Raw genomic sequence first — 20537 nt, forward strand, 5'->3', positions numbered from 1 at the left:
TACCCCATTAACAGCCCCACTTCTAGACTTTAATTTAACTGAGAACTTTACTAGACAACATTGAGCTTATCCAAAAAGAATGGATTGTCCAGCTTGGATTTCTTTCAGGGCTTGAGCCATGTAAAATAAAAAAAATATTAAACTCTTTTTTTTTTTACAAGAAAATGCGACATTTCAGTTAGAATTTTCAGATTAGTTACATTTCACATTAAAATATGAGAACAAGTTACTGAATTATTTATGAGTGATACTGAATATTGCTCAAATATCTTCATTCTGATGAAGTAACTTTCACTATGTTTCGGGTACAAGCTGCATGGGAATACACTGCACTCTCTATCTGTCCTCCTGAAGGAATGACGTGCAAGTATTTCCTAAGGAGAACAAATATAAATCTAGCAGAAAGCAGTATGAAAAACTGAAATCACAAATACCAAATATTCCTCATTTACAAGGGATAAAATGATGATTCCTACAATCTCAGGAGTATAAAAAGTCCATGTGCAAATGCTATTTTTCGTCTTAGCTGCACTGTGATGACCAATGATAACTAAATACTTTAACTACACTAAGATTAAAGGAATTTGCTGCTATCACTATAGCAACCATCTTAAAGAAACTAACATGCTCAGCAACCTGGAGGCTAAATTTAGACCTAATACACAATAAAAACATAAATACAATAATAAATCCTACATATTCATTTCTATGAAATGTAGTTGCTTTTTTCATAGCAAGCATAAATCAGTCCCACCTTTAGAGGATTACATAAAAATAAATAGACTCATTAATGTCCAGTATACTAATGAGCAATGGGTGAAGTAGGTGTTAATTATGCCACAGTAAGATCCAAGAAAAAAGCCCCAGTGAGCACTTGGAGGTGTGTACAAGTTGAAGTCTCCTCTCTATGTTTGTGTATTTCGAAGTACAGAATGATGCAGGCTGATGACAGAAACATGGTCACCCTCTATTCTATGAAGGAAACTTTAGACACAGTATTTTGAACAAAGAACTTCTAAGGATTAATTAAACCCAGCACAAACCACCACTCAGTTGCTTAGATTTTTATTGCAAAAAGTCAGTATTTCCCAACCAAAAATTTTAAGCTTTCATTGTACTTAAATAACCTATAAAATACAGCATGTACTCTTCTAGTAAAAATTTGTTTTCAAGCTCCATGCTGAATTCCTTTCCTAAAAAGACATTAAAAAGTTAACCAGAAGTCTATGCTATTAGGATGTTTTCCAGAAATTCGAAGGTAATATTTTTTTAAATGCACTTCCATAGTGCAACTCTTTCACCACTCTGACCATTTAATTTTTCCTTGTGTAAGTGTCTCCAGACTTTTCAGAGGTCATTTCAACAGCAGACAGCTTATAACAAAACCATTAGCAGTTTGGCTAGCTTAAGGAAACCTCTTACTTTCCTTTTTTGTTTATTATCACTGCATGAATCTGCAGCATATGAGAGTTTATAATTTCTCAGGCTTGTTAAATTCATGTTAAAGGTCTGTTTTCTTGTTGAATAAATTTTGTTCATATAATGCTGCCTATTTCATATACTGAGTCTTTAATAGCACCTTTGGTCTATGCGCAACTCACAGATCAAAACAGAGGACTAAAATAGGGGTTGATGATGCTATTTACATGTGTGATTCCTGCTGTCTTCTTGTTAGTAGCTTTAATATAATAGAAGACCTTGTCTGTTTTGTAATTAACACATCTTTACTGGAGAGATATTTGGAAGTGATTGCTGTGAATATACTGGTTAGTAAAATAAACACAATCACACACCACTTTCTGTTATCAGACAAATTTGTGAATTGTACACATTATACTCCAGATCAACAAACTGTGATATAACAGCCAAGTAGAAGACACATTTATATAACCCTTTATTTTTCTGAAAATATGTATTCAATCTGACCTTGCAAATATAATTAGCTTGTGGGATGTGTGGATTTCAGTACCATGGATGCTTTACTAATTGCAGTTCTTGGAAATAGATACTAAATATTTGGAAGCTGCCAATACAAAATAAAAACTGCATCTTTTTGTACATCTGTCTTAGCTTCAAAATGCATAACAATCTAAAAAACAATAACTCTAGAGGGTTTTTTTAGCATTTGCCTGGGGTCAACAGCCCATACTAGAGTTCACAGAATGTATTTTTAGAAAGAAAATTTACAATTATGTCCTGCGTAAATTTCAGGACAGCTGTAATTAATATGATTAAAATTTACTCACAATCTCAGTACTGGACACCTCAACTGCTAGCTAGACAAAAATCTGGCTTCTTATAGTCTCCACACAGTTGTTAAAAATAAGGGCTTGATTACAATTTTGGATATTTAGTAGCCAGACTTTTTTTAGCTTCTCCTGGAAGTGTAAATGCTATCACTCTAGTTTCTTACTATCAGATTCTGATAACAACTGAATATTATCAGTTTTTCTAAACATCTTCATAATTTTGTGGGGTATTAAAAATAAAAAAAAGGATTAATTCAGTAGTACTTCACACACTTGATTCTTAAATCCTTGCAATATTAAATTTCCAAACAATTTTGAATGAAATAATTCTGTTTTTCAAGTCCCACTATATTTTAGTGGTAAACTTTAGTTAAGCGTCAGTCTTTATTGTTTAAATTTTTTAAAAAATCTAACATCAATATTTTTCCAGTGAAGAATCTATGACATATGGTGACTATCTTTAAAAATGCATTGTGTCCTTGGAATTCAAACAGCAATGTATTGTTGATGCCATATGTTTATGAACAAACATACCAGTGCTTAAAGACAACTGCAAAGGATAGAGTGTGGTTATGCCAGGTGTGGAAAAAGAAGTAATGTCCCATCTAAAATCTCTTTTATCACCTGCAACTGACCTGTTATCAAGTGCTTAGTTTGCTTCTAGATTCTTTAAAAATGAAATGAAACATGTGACCAGAGAAGTGCAGCTCAGGTTTATGACCATTTCGTTATTTATGCTGCCATGCACTGTTAGACAACTACAAGTGAAGAACATCTTCTGTCCCCTGCAAGCCCACAACATAAAAAATTCAAAGAAATCGTACTTTTTATGCCATTTCCAATGAAAAGCACTAAGAACTGAAACTGACTCATGCCAAATGCATATCACTGAATTGCTGTGATTGTGAGTTTGAAGTTTGCAACATGGAAATTATTTATAAAATGTCAATTTTAGCTCTGGAAAACATATTCCTAGGAGTATGTGCATTTTCCTTCTCCTTCCTTGGAGAATTATTTACTTGTGGTCAAATCTGCAGTACAACTTCAATATCCATACTGGAAGAGGAAGAGAACTACAGCATAATACATTTATCTTGACAAGTGAGGGCATGCATCCATAACTGCCATGTAGCTGGGCCACAAGTTTTAAAGCTATATGCCTTCATGAAGATAAATGGACTATTCTACATCCAACACAGCAAAAGGAAATTAAACATTTAATACTTTTCAACAAAGTCTTGGAACTTTCTGTTTTAGGGAAGGGCATGAACTCAAGTAACCTATGTAAATTGTTTAGTAGGTAAACACACATTACTTAATTAAATCAAAAGTCCAAAGGACATTACGTAACAAATTTTGGAACATTAGGATTGATACAAACAATTTCAGCACCCCATTAAAAAAATAGGAGGTAAAATATACAATATATGTTAATCTGGGTATGTATAACCACTCTAGAAAATGTAACAAAACAGTGATGCACTGGTAGTAATAAAACCATGGAGTTTATGCCTAGGTTTACACAGCCTGAACTGCAAATGCCAAGTGGCCCCATCACCAACCTGTGATGCAGACACAATTCATCTCCTACAAATATGATTCTCCAGGCAAAAGAACATCAATCTTAACTAAATCAACAGTCACCAAACCCAGAACATGTGACTTCCTTACTCTCCAAACCAGGCCCCTATGGACACTTGGTTCTTCCCTAGATCAAACCACGATGTTTCTGTCCAGCCAATGGCAAGAAATAGCAGAGTACTGTGAGGGTATCTAAAAGTACTATACACTGTGCAGAACACTTCAATCCAAATTACCTACTGCAAAGTTATGTTAACCATTTGAGCATTTTTCCATTTAAAATCATATTAGCTAATCCAGTTCTAAGAATGGAAGTTGTTCCAGGTATAAAAGAACCTGACAAAATTGTAGGCATCACATTTAAAAATACATTTTCTTCTAAATGCTATCTGCATAATAATTCACAATACATAGGCATGTCTCCAAAATGGTAACAATAAACTGTTTTGTTTAGTTTTAATTACTAATTTCAACCATGTTGCTTATTTTTAACTCTACCCTAAAGACTGTTGCATTCACTAGTGTCTAGGGAAGGCTTACTAAGGCAAAAAACAAGACAAGTGCATGAAGTGGGGAGGAGGAGTTGGGTGTATTAAAGAACTCTTGTTAGGTGGCTCCAATCTGCTTACACCTCTCACAAACTTTATTCTTAATGGGCTATTTTAAATTTCAGGCATTACACTAGTGTCTCCACACATCTCATATCAAGGATTGCTCTTTTTCTGCCTTCTTAAAAAACAAAGTCTCTTTAAATCCCGTGGTTAATTCAAACAAAGAAGGGAAAAAGAAAAGTTCAAAGGAAAAATAATAGCAGTTTGATAAAAGAGTGGAGGTTTAAAACCATGCAATCTTTCAAAAAATTGGTGTAAAACATGCTCGACTGAAGAAAATCTTGAAGCTAGATGGTAATTCCAATATTCAGGAAATTAATTGTTAAATTGCTGTCTCCTACTGGTTTTAGTGTTTTAGACTAACAAGTAATTACCAAATTATAAAACCATTCACACACATATTTTTCATGATAAACTGATTTGCAGCACAAAAACAGAAGTCACCAATCTGAAACAGTGTAATATACAGACCAAACAACTTGCAAATCACTATTTTTATGGTCAGCACTCAACAAAATGACCATCTATTGCTCTGAAAAGCAAAAAAACCTGAAGCCAGGTATTAACAAACCCATAATGCTCATATACATCACTAATTACACACAGGTTCTCACTTAGCTTTACAAGTATCATTGGGCAAGAACAGGGAAAGAAGTTGCTAAAATGAGTCCTCCAGCTCTCCTCAGGGTCTTCCCATGTGGCAAGGAGGATAAAATCAGCATGTGTCTTTCTCTCCCTCCAATACAATACGAATAATTATTTTCATACTTCAAAAATTACTAAAATAACTATAAAGTCCAGCACATTTTTACTCCTTTTAGAATAAAATACTAAAGATCTCCTAAGTTGAACAAAAGAAAGCAATTTTCAACTGCCAATGAAAAGAAACTGCATGCACAAAATGGTTTCAGACTACAGCCCACATTCTGACTCTTTGAAGTTAAAAATCCTTCCAATTCCAGAAGAGGTTGCTCAGACCACAGAACAAGGTTCTTCAATGATGTATATGGCAGCAGACAAGTGGTAATAAACTGAAAAGAGAGCTGCTGACCATCTGCATACAAGTGGAAAAAAAGAACTGCAAGAAAAATAAAATACTGGAACAGGAATTGCCAGGATGCTGTTGAATCTCAGAACTCAGGTGGACAAAACCAAGTGAGCTGATCTGAACTCAATGTTGAAAGTATGCTCAGCACAAAGTTGGGCTAGATGATCTACAGGGATCATTCTCAACTAGAATTGCTTTGATTTACCAGGCTACCCAAATGTACATATTTATTTTCTTTTACCATCTGAATGAGTTGAAGATAAGGATAAAGGATGACAGCAAAATCCTCTTATGAACATGGTAGGATCTGGTTTAAGCACAAGATTAAGATGCATAACATATTTGTTTTTATCTGTCTGAGGTGACTGAAACAGAAGTTATAAAAAAGTTATTGCAAAGACAACTATCTTCCTCAGCAAACAATCAAAAAACAGAATTTTGCCACAAACCAACAAATCATCCTACAAATACTTCTGACAGTGCCTGGCTAGGAAAAAATATGGCTTAACAGAAATGAAAGTTTGCTGTATGAGTAAGAGATTTTGCTACCAAACCTGCTAAACACCCCAAGTGCCAACAAGCTTCTCAGACGTACAGAATGGACTTCTGACAATTTTGGACATTTTATCAAGCCTTATGCAAGCAATTATTAATCAGTTAACGCTCTCAAAAGAACAAATCTTTTTAAATGGTGACTTTCTTATAATAAAGATCCAAAGTTTAAAATAGTTCAAAAAGGAAAACACCACTTTTTTTTTTTTTAATTAATTTAACAATACAGTGAGTGTAACCCCGTAGGTTAATGCTTTTGGAGTTGAAGATACTATGTTACAGTGGGTTTAGTGTAGTTATATTTTCCTTAAGAGGTGATGAACAGCTGCTAAGTTAAGGTCCAAAAAAACACACTTATTTTTAACATTTGGCAAAGGTTTATGGCTCTCAGACATTTCAAAGTGTATGTTGGAAATAGATATGAAATGTCAATATTTAGCTGTATTCCAGATCTTTAATGAAATTACTGCTTCTGTGCAATATTCTAAATATGTATTACAGCTTCCATTGCACAGATTGGAAAACTGGAGGGGATAAAAGAAAAGTTTATTAGTAAGTATAAAAGGAAACAACAGCTAGCCCCACTGGCCATATTTCAGCGTGTTTACTTTGACTTCATTCAAAGAAATCAAACTGATAAAAAAATTTAAAACAAAGCTTTTCCTCTCTGGGTTCTGCGACCACTGACCTTCAGTTGAAACTCACTGCTCTATTGCAAGTTTATTTCACAGACAATTAGAGCACTATTAGCCTAAATATTGCACAATGTGGTACACAGTCATGAAAATAACACACTTTGTTATGCAAGAATACGTGTGTAGAGTAGTAAGATCAGTATTTGGAATTACTTGTCCTTCATGTGTCCTACTATATTTATGGAAAAATATCTCAGTCCTAAAAAGGTTATTAAAGCAGTTGACATTTAATCCATAGATCTATATGAGGAATTTATTATTATATAAGGATTTTATATGACTTTTTATTTTTGCTCATTGGCTTTAAGACATAAAATGACTTTGGTTTGATTTTTTAAACTATGAGAATTACAGGTATACTTATTTTTAATCTGCAACCATACATCCCTGTGCTATGCAGAAAACATGTATGGAGACAAGACAGTTAACAAAGAACAAATTTTCATTTTCTACAGTAACAGGGTAAACTGCTTTTTAATGTTTTAGCTAGCCAAGGTGAATCTGAGGTTCCTCATCAGAATTCACTGCAACTTCCTGACACATGAAAATAACCCCTGCCCCAGTTATTCTTCACTAGCACAACCATGACTGCTTCACTGACCATAAACTATGGCAATTTATACGGGCATGGACCTGCCCTGAGGCAGCTTTAAAATTAGCTGATGTGTTATTCTGGTCTCTGCTTTTAAATACGTCTAATCTCAGACAAAACATGCCATATTAAAATCTTCTATGCCACATGCTCACTGTATTTTTTTGCCAGACAGTCCTGCTAGTATAAGGTATAATGAGTAATGATCCTGGACTCACGTAGCTCAAGCCCACCAGTACAGTGGTTACTACAACCGCAAAATTACCTCTGCAAGGGGCTCTTCATTTGCTGGTGCTGGCAAATGCAGATACTCTCCTGAAACAGGCTGAGCTTGAGCTCTGTAGCAGACCAAGAGGTTCTGGGTGCCATGATAAGTTAGCCAGGCACATGAAGCACTGAAACCTGACCTAAGAAACCCCCTTGAACCCTAAAATATCTGTTCTTCTCTCAGTTCATCTAAAATCCAAACACATCTTAGTGTAAGTGATCTTGCCAACCAGGATCATAAAACTCGAACACATTCCACATCTTCCAAATCAAGAAGTTAATTACAAGTGGTATTCATAATTTGGGAGATTCTTTTTATTTCTAAGCTTTAAAGTATGCACTTGCCAGAAACATGACAGATGTAAATTTTTTTTAACATGAAACCCGAGAACGTAATTTAATCTGACTGTAGCAGTTAAAAAACGTGTATGAAAAACAAACATTACAAGACTTCCAGTAATCTCAAGTACTGGCAGCAATGCCATAAGAGCAGCTGTAACTGAGAAATGCTTAGATGGACAAAAATTTATTCACATTCAAAATAAATATGCCAAATATTACTTTACTGAAGATCTCAGAGACTTCAAAGATAGATATCTATGTTAATGACAGTGGCAATAAAATTATTTTAAAAAGAAGCACTTAGTGAGCAAGTGTGTTATAACAGCAGTGTGACTTATTGGGAGGCTTTTCTTCTCAATGGATTTAATAGCTAGTGAGGTCTCAATTAATTACTAGTAATAGTCTTGACAATTATATTTTGACAAAACAAAAGGAATCCTTTTTCAACATTTCTATTGGAGTGGAAAAATAGAAGTTCTAGGAAAAATAAGTTAGGAATAATTAAGTGTTCTACTGCATCTTTCCCCCTCGCCAAGACTACCTGTATTTTCTTCTACTCTTTAAGCAATTTAAGAAGGAACAAAATTTAGACAGATGTCTAATACCTTCCAAACAACCAGAATCTAGTAATTTTTCAATTGCCTGTTACATAGAAGTATTTGTTATAAAATCTAGAATTGAAGAAAAAAAAAAAAAACCTGAAAATGCAACTGGAGCTTCAGAACATTCTACAGTGAAATTAAGAGAACCCATAGTGTTTGTTATCTTTAATAAGATCTGCCTCACAGGAAATATGATACTACAGTTTTATAGAAGATGAACACTTAAAATATTTATAAATTTACATGAATATCATCCACATATAGCGTGACGCATTTCAATAATTATTCTGCAATACAATGGGAGTGCATGCTCAAACAAAACACCTCAGCAGTATTTTAAAGCAGTAAACCACCTAGCCAATTTCTGTACGTTCTGTAGTTTTTCTAATCCACTCTCCCTGTGGTTGAGCAAAATCGAATTGCCTCTCACATTTGCAGACAGCTCTGTGAAGGTGATAATAGAGCTGCTCCCTGCTGTCATGAGGCAGGAAATAGGAAAATGGCATATGGGGCTAGAAAGAAATAAAAAGAGAACTAAACAAGAACAAAAGAGATTTCAACAAAGGACAACTATAACCCAATATGCTTTGCAAGTTAATCTCTTTTCATAATAACTTAACGTACTTAATCATTTATCTGCACACTTCTCAAAAATTCAAATGCTTGATATCAACTTCTCTGTAAAGTTTTATTGCCCAAAACATTTGGAATAAGAATTTTAATAAAAATCATCATATGCAACGCCTGCAAATCAATGCATTCTTAGTACGCATGTTACTGGGGCTGAACCTATTCCAATTTGTTAGTAATTGATCTCAGATTTTGTAGCTAAAATGTAATCTAGAAAACAATGTATACTTGGATTATTAGTTGTAAACCTGTTGAGTGACAGCTGAATAGCAAAATATTAAGAGAGGATTATGTGTACTGACAATGTCAAAGACTTTCAGCCAGTTTAAGGACTACTTATGTAAGATGCAGAACAAACTGGAAGAGATCTTTTCATTTACAATGACATTTTGGTTTTAAGATTTTTTTTAATACAGTATGGGCCTCCAAAAATCAAGCACTTAAACCTATTTACAACGCTTCTGTATTAAATGTTACTGAAGTACCTTAAAAATAAAAAGCAAGCCTACTGTACCTTTCCTTTTACACTCTGAATGGGATCCACCACCACAGCAACAGCTCTTTCTGATAAGGCTTCAAAGCTCTGCTGAGTATTTATATCTACACCAGACAACCAACAGCCAAAGCCAGGATGACTATGATACCAACCAACTACCATCTCAGGTCTGAAATAAAGAGGACATTGAGATTTTTAAAAATACAAACACTCATCACAAGAAGAAATAGGATCATATCAGGACATAAATTATGATAAGCTGTGAAAAAACACCATTAGTAATATTTAAATTACTCAGCATAGTATGGTGAAAACATGGACGTGAATAAATGCGACAAAAGAGGGCTATCATTAAGGGATACACATTAGCAGTGGTAGATCATGCTTTCAGTTTTTCACCCTGTTACCACACCTTCCCTGAACCAGTTTTTACCCTTTCAGCACTTGAGTAAATATCTACTCTTTAACTCCTTGGCATCGAAGGTTGAATTTTCACGGCAGAAAGTCCATTTCAGACACGGACAACGGGAACCAACGGTGGGAAAGGATTAAATATCAATTAAACCAGCAGTAGAACTAGGAACTCAGTCAAAAAGCAATTTGCACTGTTCTGTTCAGCTGCTGAGCCTTTTGCTAACATTAATTTTGAAGTTTTTCCCACAGTAAAAGAATTTGAGCAAGCAGACGACAACTGTTGAGAGGTAGGAGTGAAATAAAAATTTGTTTAAATAGTAGGATCTTTTGCAAAATTATTTTCCCTTTCTTTTCATTAAAATTGCTCATGGATAAACTGTAACTTCAAAAATTTTAAAAATTTTATTTAAAGGGTTAAATAAAAAAATTAATCTTTTAAGCAGGTTCTGTGTACTAATCACCTATGCTAAACTGAGCAGCATTCTAATCTTTCTGGGCAATAATCAAAGCTGTAGGTTTAACAGGAGAGACAATCTCCTGACAATTGAAATGCATGAGGGGGACTGAATTACATGCTATGCTACTCACCTAATTTCTGGGGCAATTATTTATTTTTAAACATTATTAATAGGTCTTAGATCACTAGTTTTGCAGAAATCCAGCCGTTTCTTCTAAAAACCGTGGAGGGAGTACTTATTGTCAGCCCCCTTTACAGTGACTTACCTCCCCGTCTGTTTCAGCATATCCAACATTTTTGCCTGAAATACAGGATCAACTGCCTCCACACTGACACCCTGATTTAAAAGACAGACAAAAATCATAGTAGTTGTACATGAAGCAATATTATCTTTTAACTTGTAACTTCGCACAAACAAAATATTCATAAGCATCTGTTTAAAAAGGCAACCTGAATACTTTAGTACTACATGACAGAACACCCTTAAACGCAAAATACAATTTTTAGAAATGTATTTCAATGTGATTTTTAATCACATGAAAATTGATTTCATTGTGATTTAAAATGCTAAAAGATTATTTTGAATTGCTATTTAAGTAATCTTTACTATGAGTAAACATGATTAAATAGGCACAGGAATTCACCTTTTTCCCCTCTGCAAACAGTGGCCTGTTGTGTGTTCCAAGTTCAGCTCTAAACATTTTATTCAAGATAAATATCACATATTTGCAGGCCTTTTGCAGATTTTTATATTATGCACATGTATAGAATAAACTCAGGACAAAAGAATTTGAAATTTTCATGGAATGCAGTTCTGAGTTACAAAGCAATCATCTCATGCTTGTTTTAAGAACATTTCATTCTAGTTACACAAAACAAAGCATCATGAATTCCAGTTATGCCCCTTGACTCTTTAGTCTCTTTCATCTGTTCATAAAATGGATATTCTTAATCAAAATTTAAATACATTTTTTTTTTTTCAAATCACAGAAGTATCTTTTGAGAGACATGCAACTAAGACGTGTCAAAGAGAGTAAGTTTGAAGTATATAGCACCATCACAATTAAGGGCATGATACACTTCTAATAAAACCTTTTACATTTTGAATCTTTCTGCTGGCTCATAGTATATGAGTTCTGAAAGTTATCAATTTGTAAGTCTTATAAGTCATGTTATACTGCTATATTTATACATAAAAAGGACATAATATCTGCATATATTGATCTACACACTTCAGTACTAGCCTTTGCTAAGAAAGAAGTTTTGACTAAATTTTTTTTTCTGAAACTCTTTAACCATTAGACTTGTTTGTATTATAACTCACAGCTTATACCTTCAGATTGCTTCAATGAGGTAAAGCACAAAAAGCTTTTAAAAAATAAATTTTCCCTCAGGAAAAAAAAAAAACAACAAACAAGCAAATAAAATTATCAAGGTCTAGATGCGAAAAACTCACCGTTCCAGACTGTGGCATTGCAAAAACATCAATCACTCTCACAGTATAATCATCAACGAATTCCCCCAGCATCAGACCCATAACTTCCATAGGGACACCAGCACGGCCATGCTTCAACATCTGGAATGAAGACCAAATGACACCATATGTTTAACAGAAGGTCCAAGTTTGATTTTAGGTAGTTTTTTCAGCCTTTGTTGAGCTGTAGCTAATTTGCAACTTGTAGCACTTTTGGAAAATGTAACAAACTATAAAACAGGAAAAACAAAGCCAACAAAAGACAACTAATTAAAATAAGTTTCTGAGGGTTCCAATCAGTATTAATGTATTTTTAAAATAAGTCTGGCCAGCACTTAGGCAACACAAGTCCATTAACTCTGGACTGCTGCCAGGTGCTCTAACTCCAGCATTATATTCAGACATAGTATGTACACAGAACACTTACTTTCAGCAGTGCAAGGGAAGAGATATAAACCTGTTCCGCTGTATCAACCGCAGGAGCATCTGTTGGTGGCCCCTGTAAAAAGAATAAACAACTATTTTCACCATCATTTTTATTCTGTGGTTTCTAAATATTTTCTTTTGTTTTGCATATTACAAAACCTATAGAAAAATACATATGTAATTATGACTGCATGGGTCAGATGTAGTTGTTACAAACAAAACAAAAAGCCGAACACCCAATCCCCAAATCTTTACAGCACCTTCTGTCACTAAAATTATTTTGTACAAGGTCACCCAGCCATCACCCTGTTGCCCCCCACCCCAAACAACACAGACTAAAGAGCAATCTTACCAGAGGCAGCCAAATAGAAAGCAGGCAAGTGTTACACTGGATACAAACCTGTTACAAGCCATTCAGGCTAAGAGTCAGATAAGTTTCCATTAGTCAGCCTTGCTGCAATGCTAACCTTCGTCAGCTGTAAAATATGGCCAGTTCTCCAATTAACTATGTGTTTCTTACAGTGGTGTGAATGTAAATGCTGCTGGGCTAGCATGATTAACTGGCACCAACACAAACAGCAATTTCCCTTTGCTTCATCAGCTTTCAGCTACAGAGGACTTGCAGATAAAGGCTATGGGAGTACTTTGCAGATACACTGGTACAGTGAGAGAAAAAATGGACCTCTGATCCCTAGGTGGAAAAGCTGTGAACAAAATACTTTGCTCTTTGCCTTATGAGTAGTTATTCAAAAATTAGCACAACTGTCCCAGGTGTGAATGATTGGTTGAAGCAGGTTCTGTGTACTGCTGAAATTGAAAAACACAGGAGGCAGCAGTTTAAATGTCCCTTTCTTGAGGAACGAGAGAAATATTGCTGTTATATACAGAATTCCATATCAGTGCACCTCATTACAGCCAATTAACAGCACATTCATTACTTTATTACCAAATTTCCACTGAAATGACACAGCTTACTTCTGCATGAGGTAATGTAAACTTAGAAGGGCAACAAAGCAACTATGGGAAAATAAAAAGATACTCCACATCAAGTTAAAAGAGGAAAAATGGTGCCTTTACACAAACACTTTATAGATTTAGAACTTTGATTCCACAGTTATAAGCAAAATATGAGAAAAAAGTTTCAAATAAATTCTTAATTTTTCACTAAAAATGAAAAAAAATCAACAAACATGCATCCACATAATATCAAACAAGACACAGCAATCAACACAAGCCATTACCTCCTGAAGATAAAACCGGATACTTAAGTAATCAACACATTACATTTGTACAGGAATTAGGCTTTCTGCATACTTTGATTTTGACAAAGACAGAAAAACATCAGTCTTCAGAATAAAACTTTAAGGACAGTAAGAAAATTCAGTTGTGGGGTTTTCCCCCCTAAAGTCAATGAATCTAAGAGTTCTATATCCAATCTTTATATTATGAATCTTTGTATTTTGAAACTCACATATATGCATGGATCTGTCAACCATACCCACTTCCTAACAGCTTCAAACCTCTGTTTCCAACTTTGATACTGCTGACCATCATCTCTCGATATTTGCCCTTCCTCACTTCTTACTGCTCACTCCTAGTTCTTCTGTCACTTTGGCCTTTTCATCAGCAATCTTCCAGTAGTTTTCTCTGCTTTTCACCTTCCATAGCATTCTCACCAAAGGTCCATTTTTCACCAGCTTCACCCCTTCATCAAGTCCTAGCCCTAGCCCAACAGTGAGATGCTCCAGTGGAGAAGTGCTCCTCTAGCACTCACACTGAAAAACTCTGTAAGCAGCTCTCCAGAACATCCCCCAGAACCAGACAGGCAGAGCACCTGCATTACTTACCCCGAATTTTCTGCAATTAAATTGTTTGACTGGCAAAACTTCAAATGCCCAATCATTTTGTTCCCATGGTTTTTTTCTCCATCAACATGTCAGTTTACTTTTTAAACTGTGTCTCTCTTGCTGTAAGTCTATTCACTTAGAAGAGTTCACTTAGAATTTCGAAAGCACAAAGACTTATGTTTCCACTTAATCAGTGCAAAGAAAAAAGCCCAGGTAAGTCGAGTTTTAATTTTAAAAGCAATTTAATTTTAAAAGCAATTTAGTTAGTTAACAAAACCCTTTTTTCATACATAACACTCTCCCAATTTTCCACCAGTTCCACACCAGAGATGGTCTGAAGGAAGATAACAAAACCTAGTAACCTGGTGCTTTAGGAAGAACCATAATACCCATGCTGTGATCACCAAATGCATTCCACATGTGTTCCACATTCACTTCAAGCAACCATCCCATCATTCAGTAATTTTAAAAATAACAAACAGTGTAATAAAAATCTCCCCCAGATTAGCACAAATAGGTCCATGATTTCTGGAAGGTTAATCTTGCTGTTTGAGACTAGCTCCTCAAAAATCAGGAGCTTGAACTGAAGCTTAGTCCAGACACTATGGCTCCTGGATCATAGAACTCTCCTCTACAGAATTTTTAGTGTCTGTTAAAGTCACAATGACACATGTCCTGCATCTGAGGCATTAATCACAGCTCTATCCTCTATATGGATGCCTGTGCTCTCAACTTATAAAAGCTTACTCTTCAAAACTTTTCTCATTTTAGCATCAGTCAGTAGATTCACCACTTACAGGGAGGAAACAAAGACAAACATTAATATATTTTGTTTCTGCAAGAAGGCAAATCAATCACCTTTAGTTTAAGTGAAGGTAGGAACTAAAGCAGGGTCTTCTCAATATTCCCTTATGATTTCTATATTCCTTAGAGCATCCATATGCTTATTTACCTTGATGATGGAGCAGAAGAGGGGATACTTAATATGATACTTCATCAAACATTTAGGCTTTCTATGAGCTAAAACAGTTTTTTTTTTCCAAACTTACACTGAATTCTTGTTGCGAGCACCCACAGTCAACAATTTATTTTCGGCATGGGAAACTCTACTAATCCAAAAAAGAATTCTTCATTGGTGTAAACCAACTTGCTTAACTTTTGCAATTTTTTTAAAGCCATAGTATTCACTGTGAAGGATTTTACATACTAAATGTGTTTAAACATATATAAAAACTACTACATTAAAGATTAGGAGGTATCAAATGCATACTTCACTGCTTCATTTTAAGCACATGCAAGACATAGTAAAAATATCAAACATGAGTTTCAACTCTTACCACGCAGTTCAACCAATTAACCTAACTTGTAAAATTTAGCTAATAGTACACAAGGCAGGTTTGTTAATGCTCAGTCATCTTATAAACACACAGCACATACCAAGTATTTCCTTGGTCATTGATGCTTCTTTGTGTGACCTCACTATCTTCTTTCTGTCTGCTCTTTTCTTCTTACAGAATTTAATTATTAGCTAGATTATGGGAAAATTAAAGTCCTCATTGCACTGTACCAATTATGTGTATTAATTTTCATGTTAATATTTCTTCCTTTGTTTTGAGTATCAATTACAATGAACTGCTCAAAAGAGAACTGAAATTTAGGAACTTTGAGGAGGAAATGATCCATAGGTCAGGTCCACATTGTGTTTCTACCAAAGATAAACTGCCACATAAAATACTACAAGCACACATTCATTTTTCTCCAGAAAATTCTATACCAAAGTTCATCAAATTCTTAACATAAAACCTCCAAAGATTTAACAGATAAAGCCAAATGGAATGTGGGTCTTCCAACTAGTTTTGAAATTTGAAAACAGACACATTTGGAAACAGGAACCAATTTCTTCCATCTCTGATCACCTCTTTTCCACAAATGGCTGATAATCTAACACAGCCCTGGAATGACAGTCCCAGCTTCTGCATGTTAGTTACACAGTATGTGGGAGCCAGCTATGAGTTACGTGTTTTGAGATCCCTTTGGCCTGTTTCTGGTAGTCTTTCACAAAAGTTTATGCATTTCTTTCATCAAGCAAAGAAGAAGAAAGATTTTATTAGCTAATCTCTACATGGAGGCAAATATTTTACACTGACCCTCCACAGCATGTGCTATTACCACTGTTCATAAACTTCACTGCCTGCCAACTTTAACAAAGAAGCACCATCCTTACAAAGCAGAGCACCAAATTAAATTAACTGGTATCAGGAACCCAGACAAGAAAGCATTTGTGTCTGCACTGCAAAAGAGCTGCTGGTATTTTTGGTTACATTATCATATTCAAAAGACAGCTATCTCATTGCATAGTTTTGGAAGACTGTCCATCTCACTGCAAAATAGTGAATATTGCATACCTATAGCTTTATTGGATTATTTCTTGGAGAACTGAAGAAAAATTTGATTTGGAAACTGCAAGGAATACTGAACATTCTTTTTCCCAACTTATACATGCATATGTGTAAGCTGGATACAGTAATTATTAAAATTACAGAACTGCTGTACAAAATACTGTTATGTGTTACTGAAAAATTGATGCTTCTTCTGAATCAACTCTATGCTCCCAGTCACTGAAATGAGCTGCCTGATGGCCACCACATAAAACCCAACCAAGTTTTAGGATTGTTTTTGTTTAGAATGGCAAAATTCCAAATTCTATAATAATTGATAAAATTAAGTTACCACTATTCAAATATTTTTTTTTCTTAGTAAGACTTGTAAGGAGAAAAGAATCACATGCAAGTTATGGACAAAAGATTACACTGTAATATTAAATTTATGCATGTTACTATTTTTGTTTCAAATAGTTAAAGAGATGATCCAATATAAAAAGCAGTCCTTTACTTGGGTAGCCCTCGTTGACGAAGTGTTAAAGGCATTTGCCATTCTTACAGGATAAAAACTAACGCCTTGAAGTGTTACCTACTCAGGCCTTTTAGCAAATTTGTTAACACTTTTAGGGATATTACTTCACCTTTCTCTTAGTGTGAACCAACATAAATTATTTAGCCAATTTTATTATTAAATGTGAACTAAAGTGTCATTTTAGAGCACTGCTCTTTATTTGTACTATTTTAGATTTATTCAGATAGGTATAGAAAGTGGACTTGATTAATTACACAAGGAGCTGAGAAATATTCCACAAATGGATACACTTTCCATTGTTTCAATGGATCTTAAACACTGCTCTGGTTTCATGCTAATAGCACAAAAAAAGATTTTGAAATACATCATAGCTGTTTCAAAGAAACTCAGTTTTGCAGGGGCAGCTGTAATAAAAATCCAAAGGCAGTGAACTTAAGTGCTGTAAAGCACATCTCAGCTTTAATGCACCAAACAACATATTACCGTGTAAAAGAAAAGAATCATTACTACATCTATTTATTTTTGTAACTGGAACAATTTAAGCACAAACACAGGACACACAAGCAAACAATGACTGCTATCATGTTTTATTTCTTTCCCAGTAAACTAAGAAAGAACCTTTTAATAGTTTAATTTTGTGAGTATTAAACAACTAGTGTGAAAAACAAGCTGCATGTAAACTATTTCTACTGCCTCTGCTTCAATGACTAGCTGAGGCAACCTGTTATAGGAGGTGTTAATTGGCAATAGGAGTACAAGTCAGAAGCATGTTCCCCATCGTCCTAACCCAGCAAGGCTAGGTCATTAAAGTGGAAATGAATTCTTTCATGCCGACTTAACCCTTTCACTACATATTTTCAGCTGTTATATCCGAAGACAATTGAGAAAGATTAGCTAAAAAAAAAAAAAAAAGACACCCCCCCCCCACCTTTGGATTACTTGATTACTTTTGAATTTATTCACCCCACAATTTTTCTTCACTGCCCTTCTCTACCTCCTCCAGAATAAGTGTTACAGGTAAAGACGACATTTTATTATGTAGGTGAGGGAAAGAAAGGCAACTGAGGTATAAATGCAATGACAATCATTATAAAATAATAATTTATCATATTAAAAGATGCACGGAAGGATGAGGCACTTAAAGTGAGCTTAAAGCTACTATTTTGTGGAGGTAAATTCAATTTTGTGTGTATAGCTTCGTACAAGGGGAAAAAAACCATTACAAAATCCTAGCTGCAGAGGACAAACATGAGCAAGCATGCAGAGGAGGTAGAGGTATTAATGACAGCAAGGCCTTGAAAGTTCACCAGAGCACCACTGCTCTTCTCCACTTTTTGCCAGTAAGTGGTACAACCTGCTCATATATTGATATAAAGAATATATATACATATAAAGATATAAAGAAATTCCTTAGATCAGCACAGTATTTTTTACACAACGCTAAGCCTACAAATCTAAGCAGAGTTGGGATTGTGGAACCATTTTTTTCCTGTACTGAGACAATACACTTATAGAAATTACCAACTCATGTGGAAGTGGCAAAGGGAGCAAGGCATATTCTGGGATCTCAATGATTCTGACAACTTTGTCATGACAAGCACCAGAAGCCACGTATTGCATTTTCTGTAGTACAGGAAGTTAACATGATCAGTCATGACAGAAAATTATTGAGGTCATACAAAAATTTTTAAAAATCAGTGAGCTCAATAAAAAAGGGCACTGTGAATCACATAAAACTAGTAGCAGTTCAAAATTTTATTGCTATTTCCAAGCTATTACACACACAGTTTTGTAGTTGGTTCCACATCAACAGGATTAGATTTCGAAGCTACCATTATGTCTAAACAGTTTGTATGTTTAGGTCCATTTTTATACCAATTATAATCAAGCATGCATAACAGACCACGAAATACCATAAGTCTCAGCAAACAGCCTAGATTTCTCAAAGGATCACATTGTCTTGTTACACCATATGTCAGATGAAATAAAAATTGTAGTAATATGTTTAGTCTCAGAGACTCCAAAATGGACTAGGGATACTAAGGAAGTACTGTGGCATCAACTGCTACCTTAAATTGAAAAATCTCAGAAAAAAACCCCACCTTAACAGGCTACATAAAAACTGTCTCAGTATGTTTTACAAAATTCTGTCTCCTAAAAAAAGTTTACCTAGGTTCACATTGACAACAGAACTCTACGAACAGCAATATAGATGGACTTGAAATATATAACATTTCCCATCTCCCTTCCTCTTCAAAACCAAAATTACAAAACACAGAACTTTGTATAGCTTTGAGCAGTTGGTTAAACGGGTTGGGATCATAAATTTGCCAACACCTCTTTGGTGCAGAGCCAGAATCTTACTGCTTAGCTTTTCTGCTTATTTAGGATTTTAGTTTCTGTGGGGTGGTTCTGTGGTTTTCTTTTTTAGTGTGTGTGTAGGGTGGGTTTTTGTTTTTTTGCTAGGGTTTTTGAGGGGGGGGCGGGGGTGTATTTCTGTTTGTTTCATTGGTTGGTTATTTGGGGGGGGTTGGGGGAGGTTTTTTTGTTGGGTTTTTTTTGGTTGGTTTGTTTCATTATTTGACTATTTTTAACTAAGCAGAACTTCAAACAAAAATAGTCTTTAGTTTAATGGGACACTCAGACAACATTATTATTAGAAATAATCATTTACTACTCAATATTAACAAGTATTCATGATACAAAATTATTTACATATATCACCTTGATGAAGTTTGCAATAGTCAGACTTCCTGCAATGTTCCTGACACAACCATTGCATGAAATGGCTGCTTAAGGTCAATCTTCCCTGGGTCAGTGTTTCCTCTATCTTTACCCCATTTAATCTACACATTCACTGAGGCACATAACCCAAAGGGGTAAGTGTTCAGTAGTACTGCAGTTTGTTTTCTTCATCAAGCATAAGGGCAATTTGGACTAAATGACCTTTAAATGTCCCTTCCAACACAAACTGTTCCATTATTACATGACAATGTTATGGTTAGCAAAAAGCCATAAGATTAGGGACACAAAACAAATTCTCAGTAACACCGTGCATCTTTTTGAAAAGAACTGTTGTTTTTCACAGCCTCAGTCTACTGGAAATAAAAAGAAAATAGAGCAGTTTCACTGCAGAATAAAGCCAGGACTAACCACCCATCTACTCCCATCAGCATTACAGAAGGGACTGGGATCTAGAACTGAGAGCCTCAAGGCAGATGATAAGTCAGCACATGTAATTTCATCTGCCTCCAGTAGTCTTGCTCCAATGCAGATTTTTAATTGTCTTATTCTAAACACATTTCTGCCAAGAAGGCAGGGTAGCCCTCAGCAAGTTCTGC

General features: G+C 34.9%; 1 protein-coding gene across 2 annotated transcripts in view; it reads right to left on the reverse strand.

The window, feature by feature from the left end:
- PSMD14 (proteasome 26S subunit, non-ATPase 14) overlaps window positions 1-20537 on the reverse strand; it is a 45697-nt gene that overhangs the window by 11618 nt on the left and 13542 nt on the right. For both annotated transcript variants that reach the window (XM_063400653.1, XM_063400654.1), the window contains exons 5-8: window positions 12438-12509; window positions 11993-12112; window positions 10803-10873; window positions 9684-9834 (exon numbers count right to left, since the gene is read on the reverse strand). In XM_063400653.1, the coding sequence (XP_063256723.1) occupies window positions 9684-9834; window positions 10803-10873; window positions 11993-12112; window positions 12438-12509 (414 nt within the window). The remainder of the gene's footprint in view (window positions 1-9683; window positions 9835-10802; window positions 10874-11992; window positions 12113-12437; window positions 12510-20537) is intronic.

The sequence above is a fragment of the Prinia subflava genome, chromosome 6 (assembly GCF_021018805.1).
Source record: "Prinia subflava isolate CZ2003 ecotype Zambia chromosome 6, Cam_Psub_1.2, whole genome shotgun sequence".
In the NCBI taxonomy this organism is placed as follows: domain Eukaryota; kingdom Metazoa; phylum Chordata; class Aves; order Passeriformes; family Cisticolidae; genus Prinia; species Prinia subflava.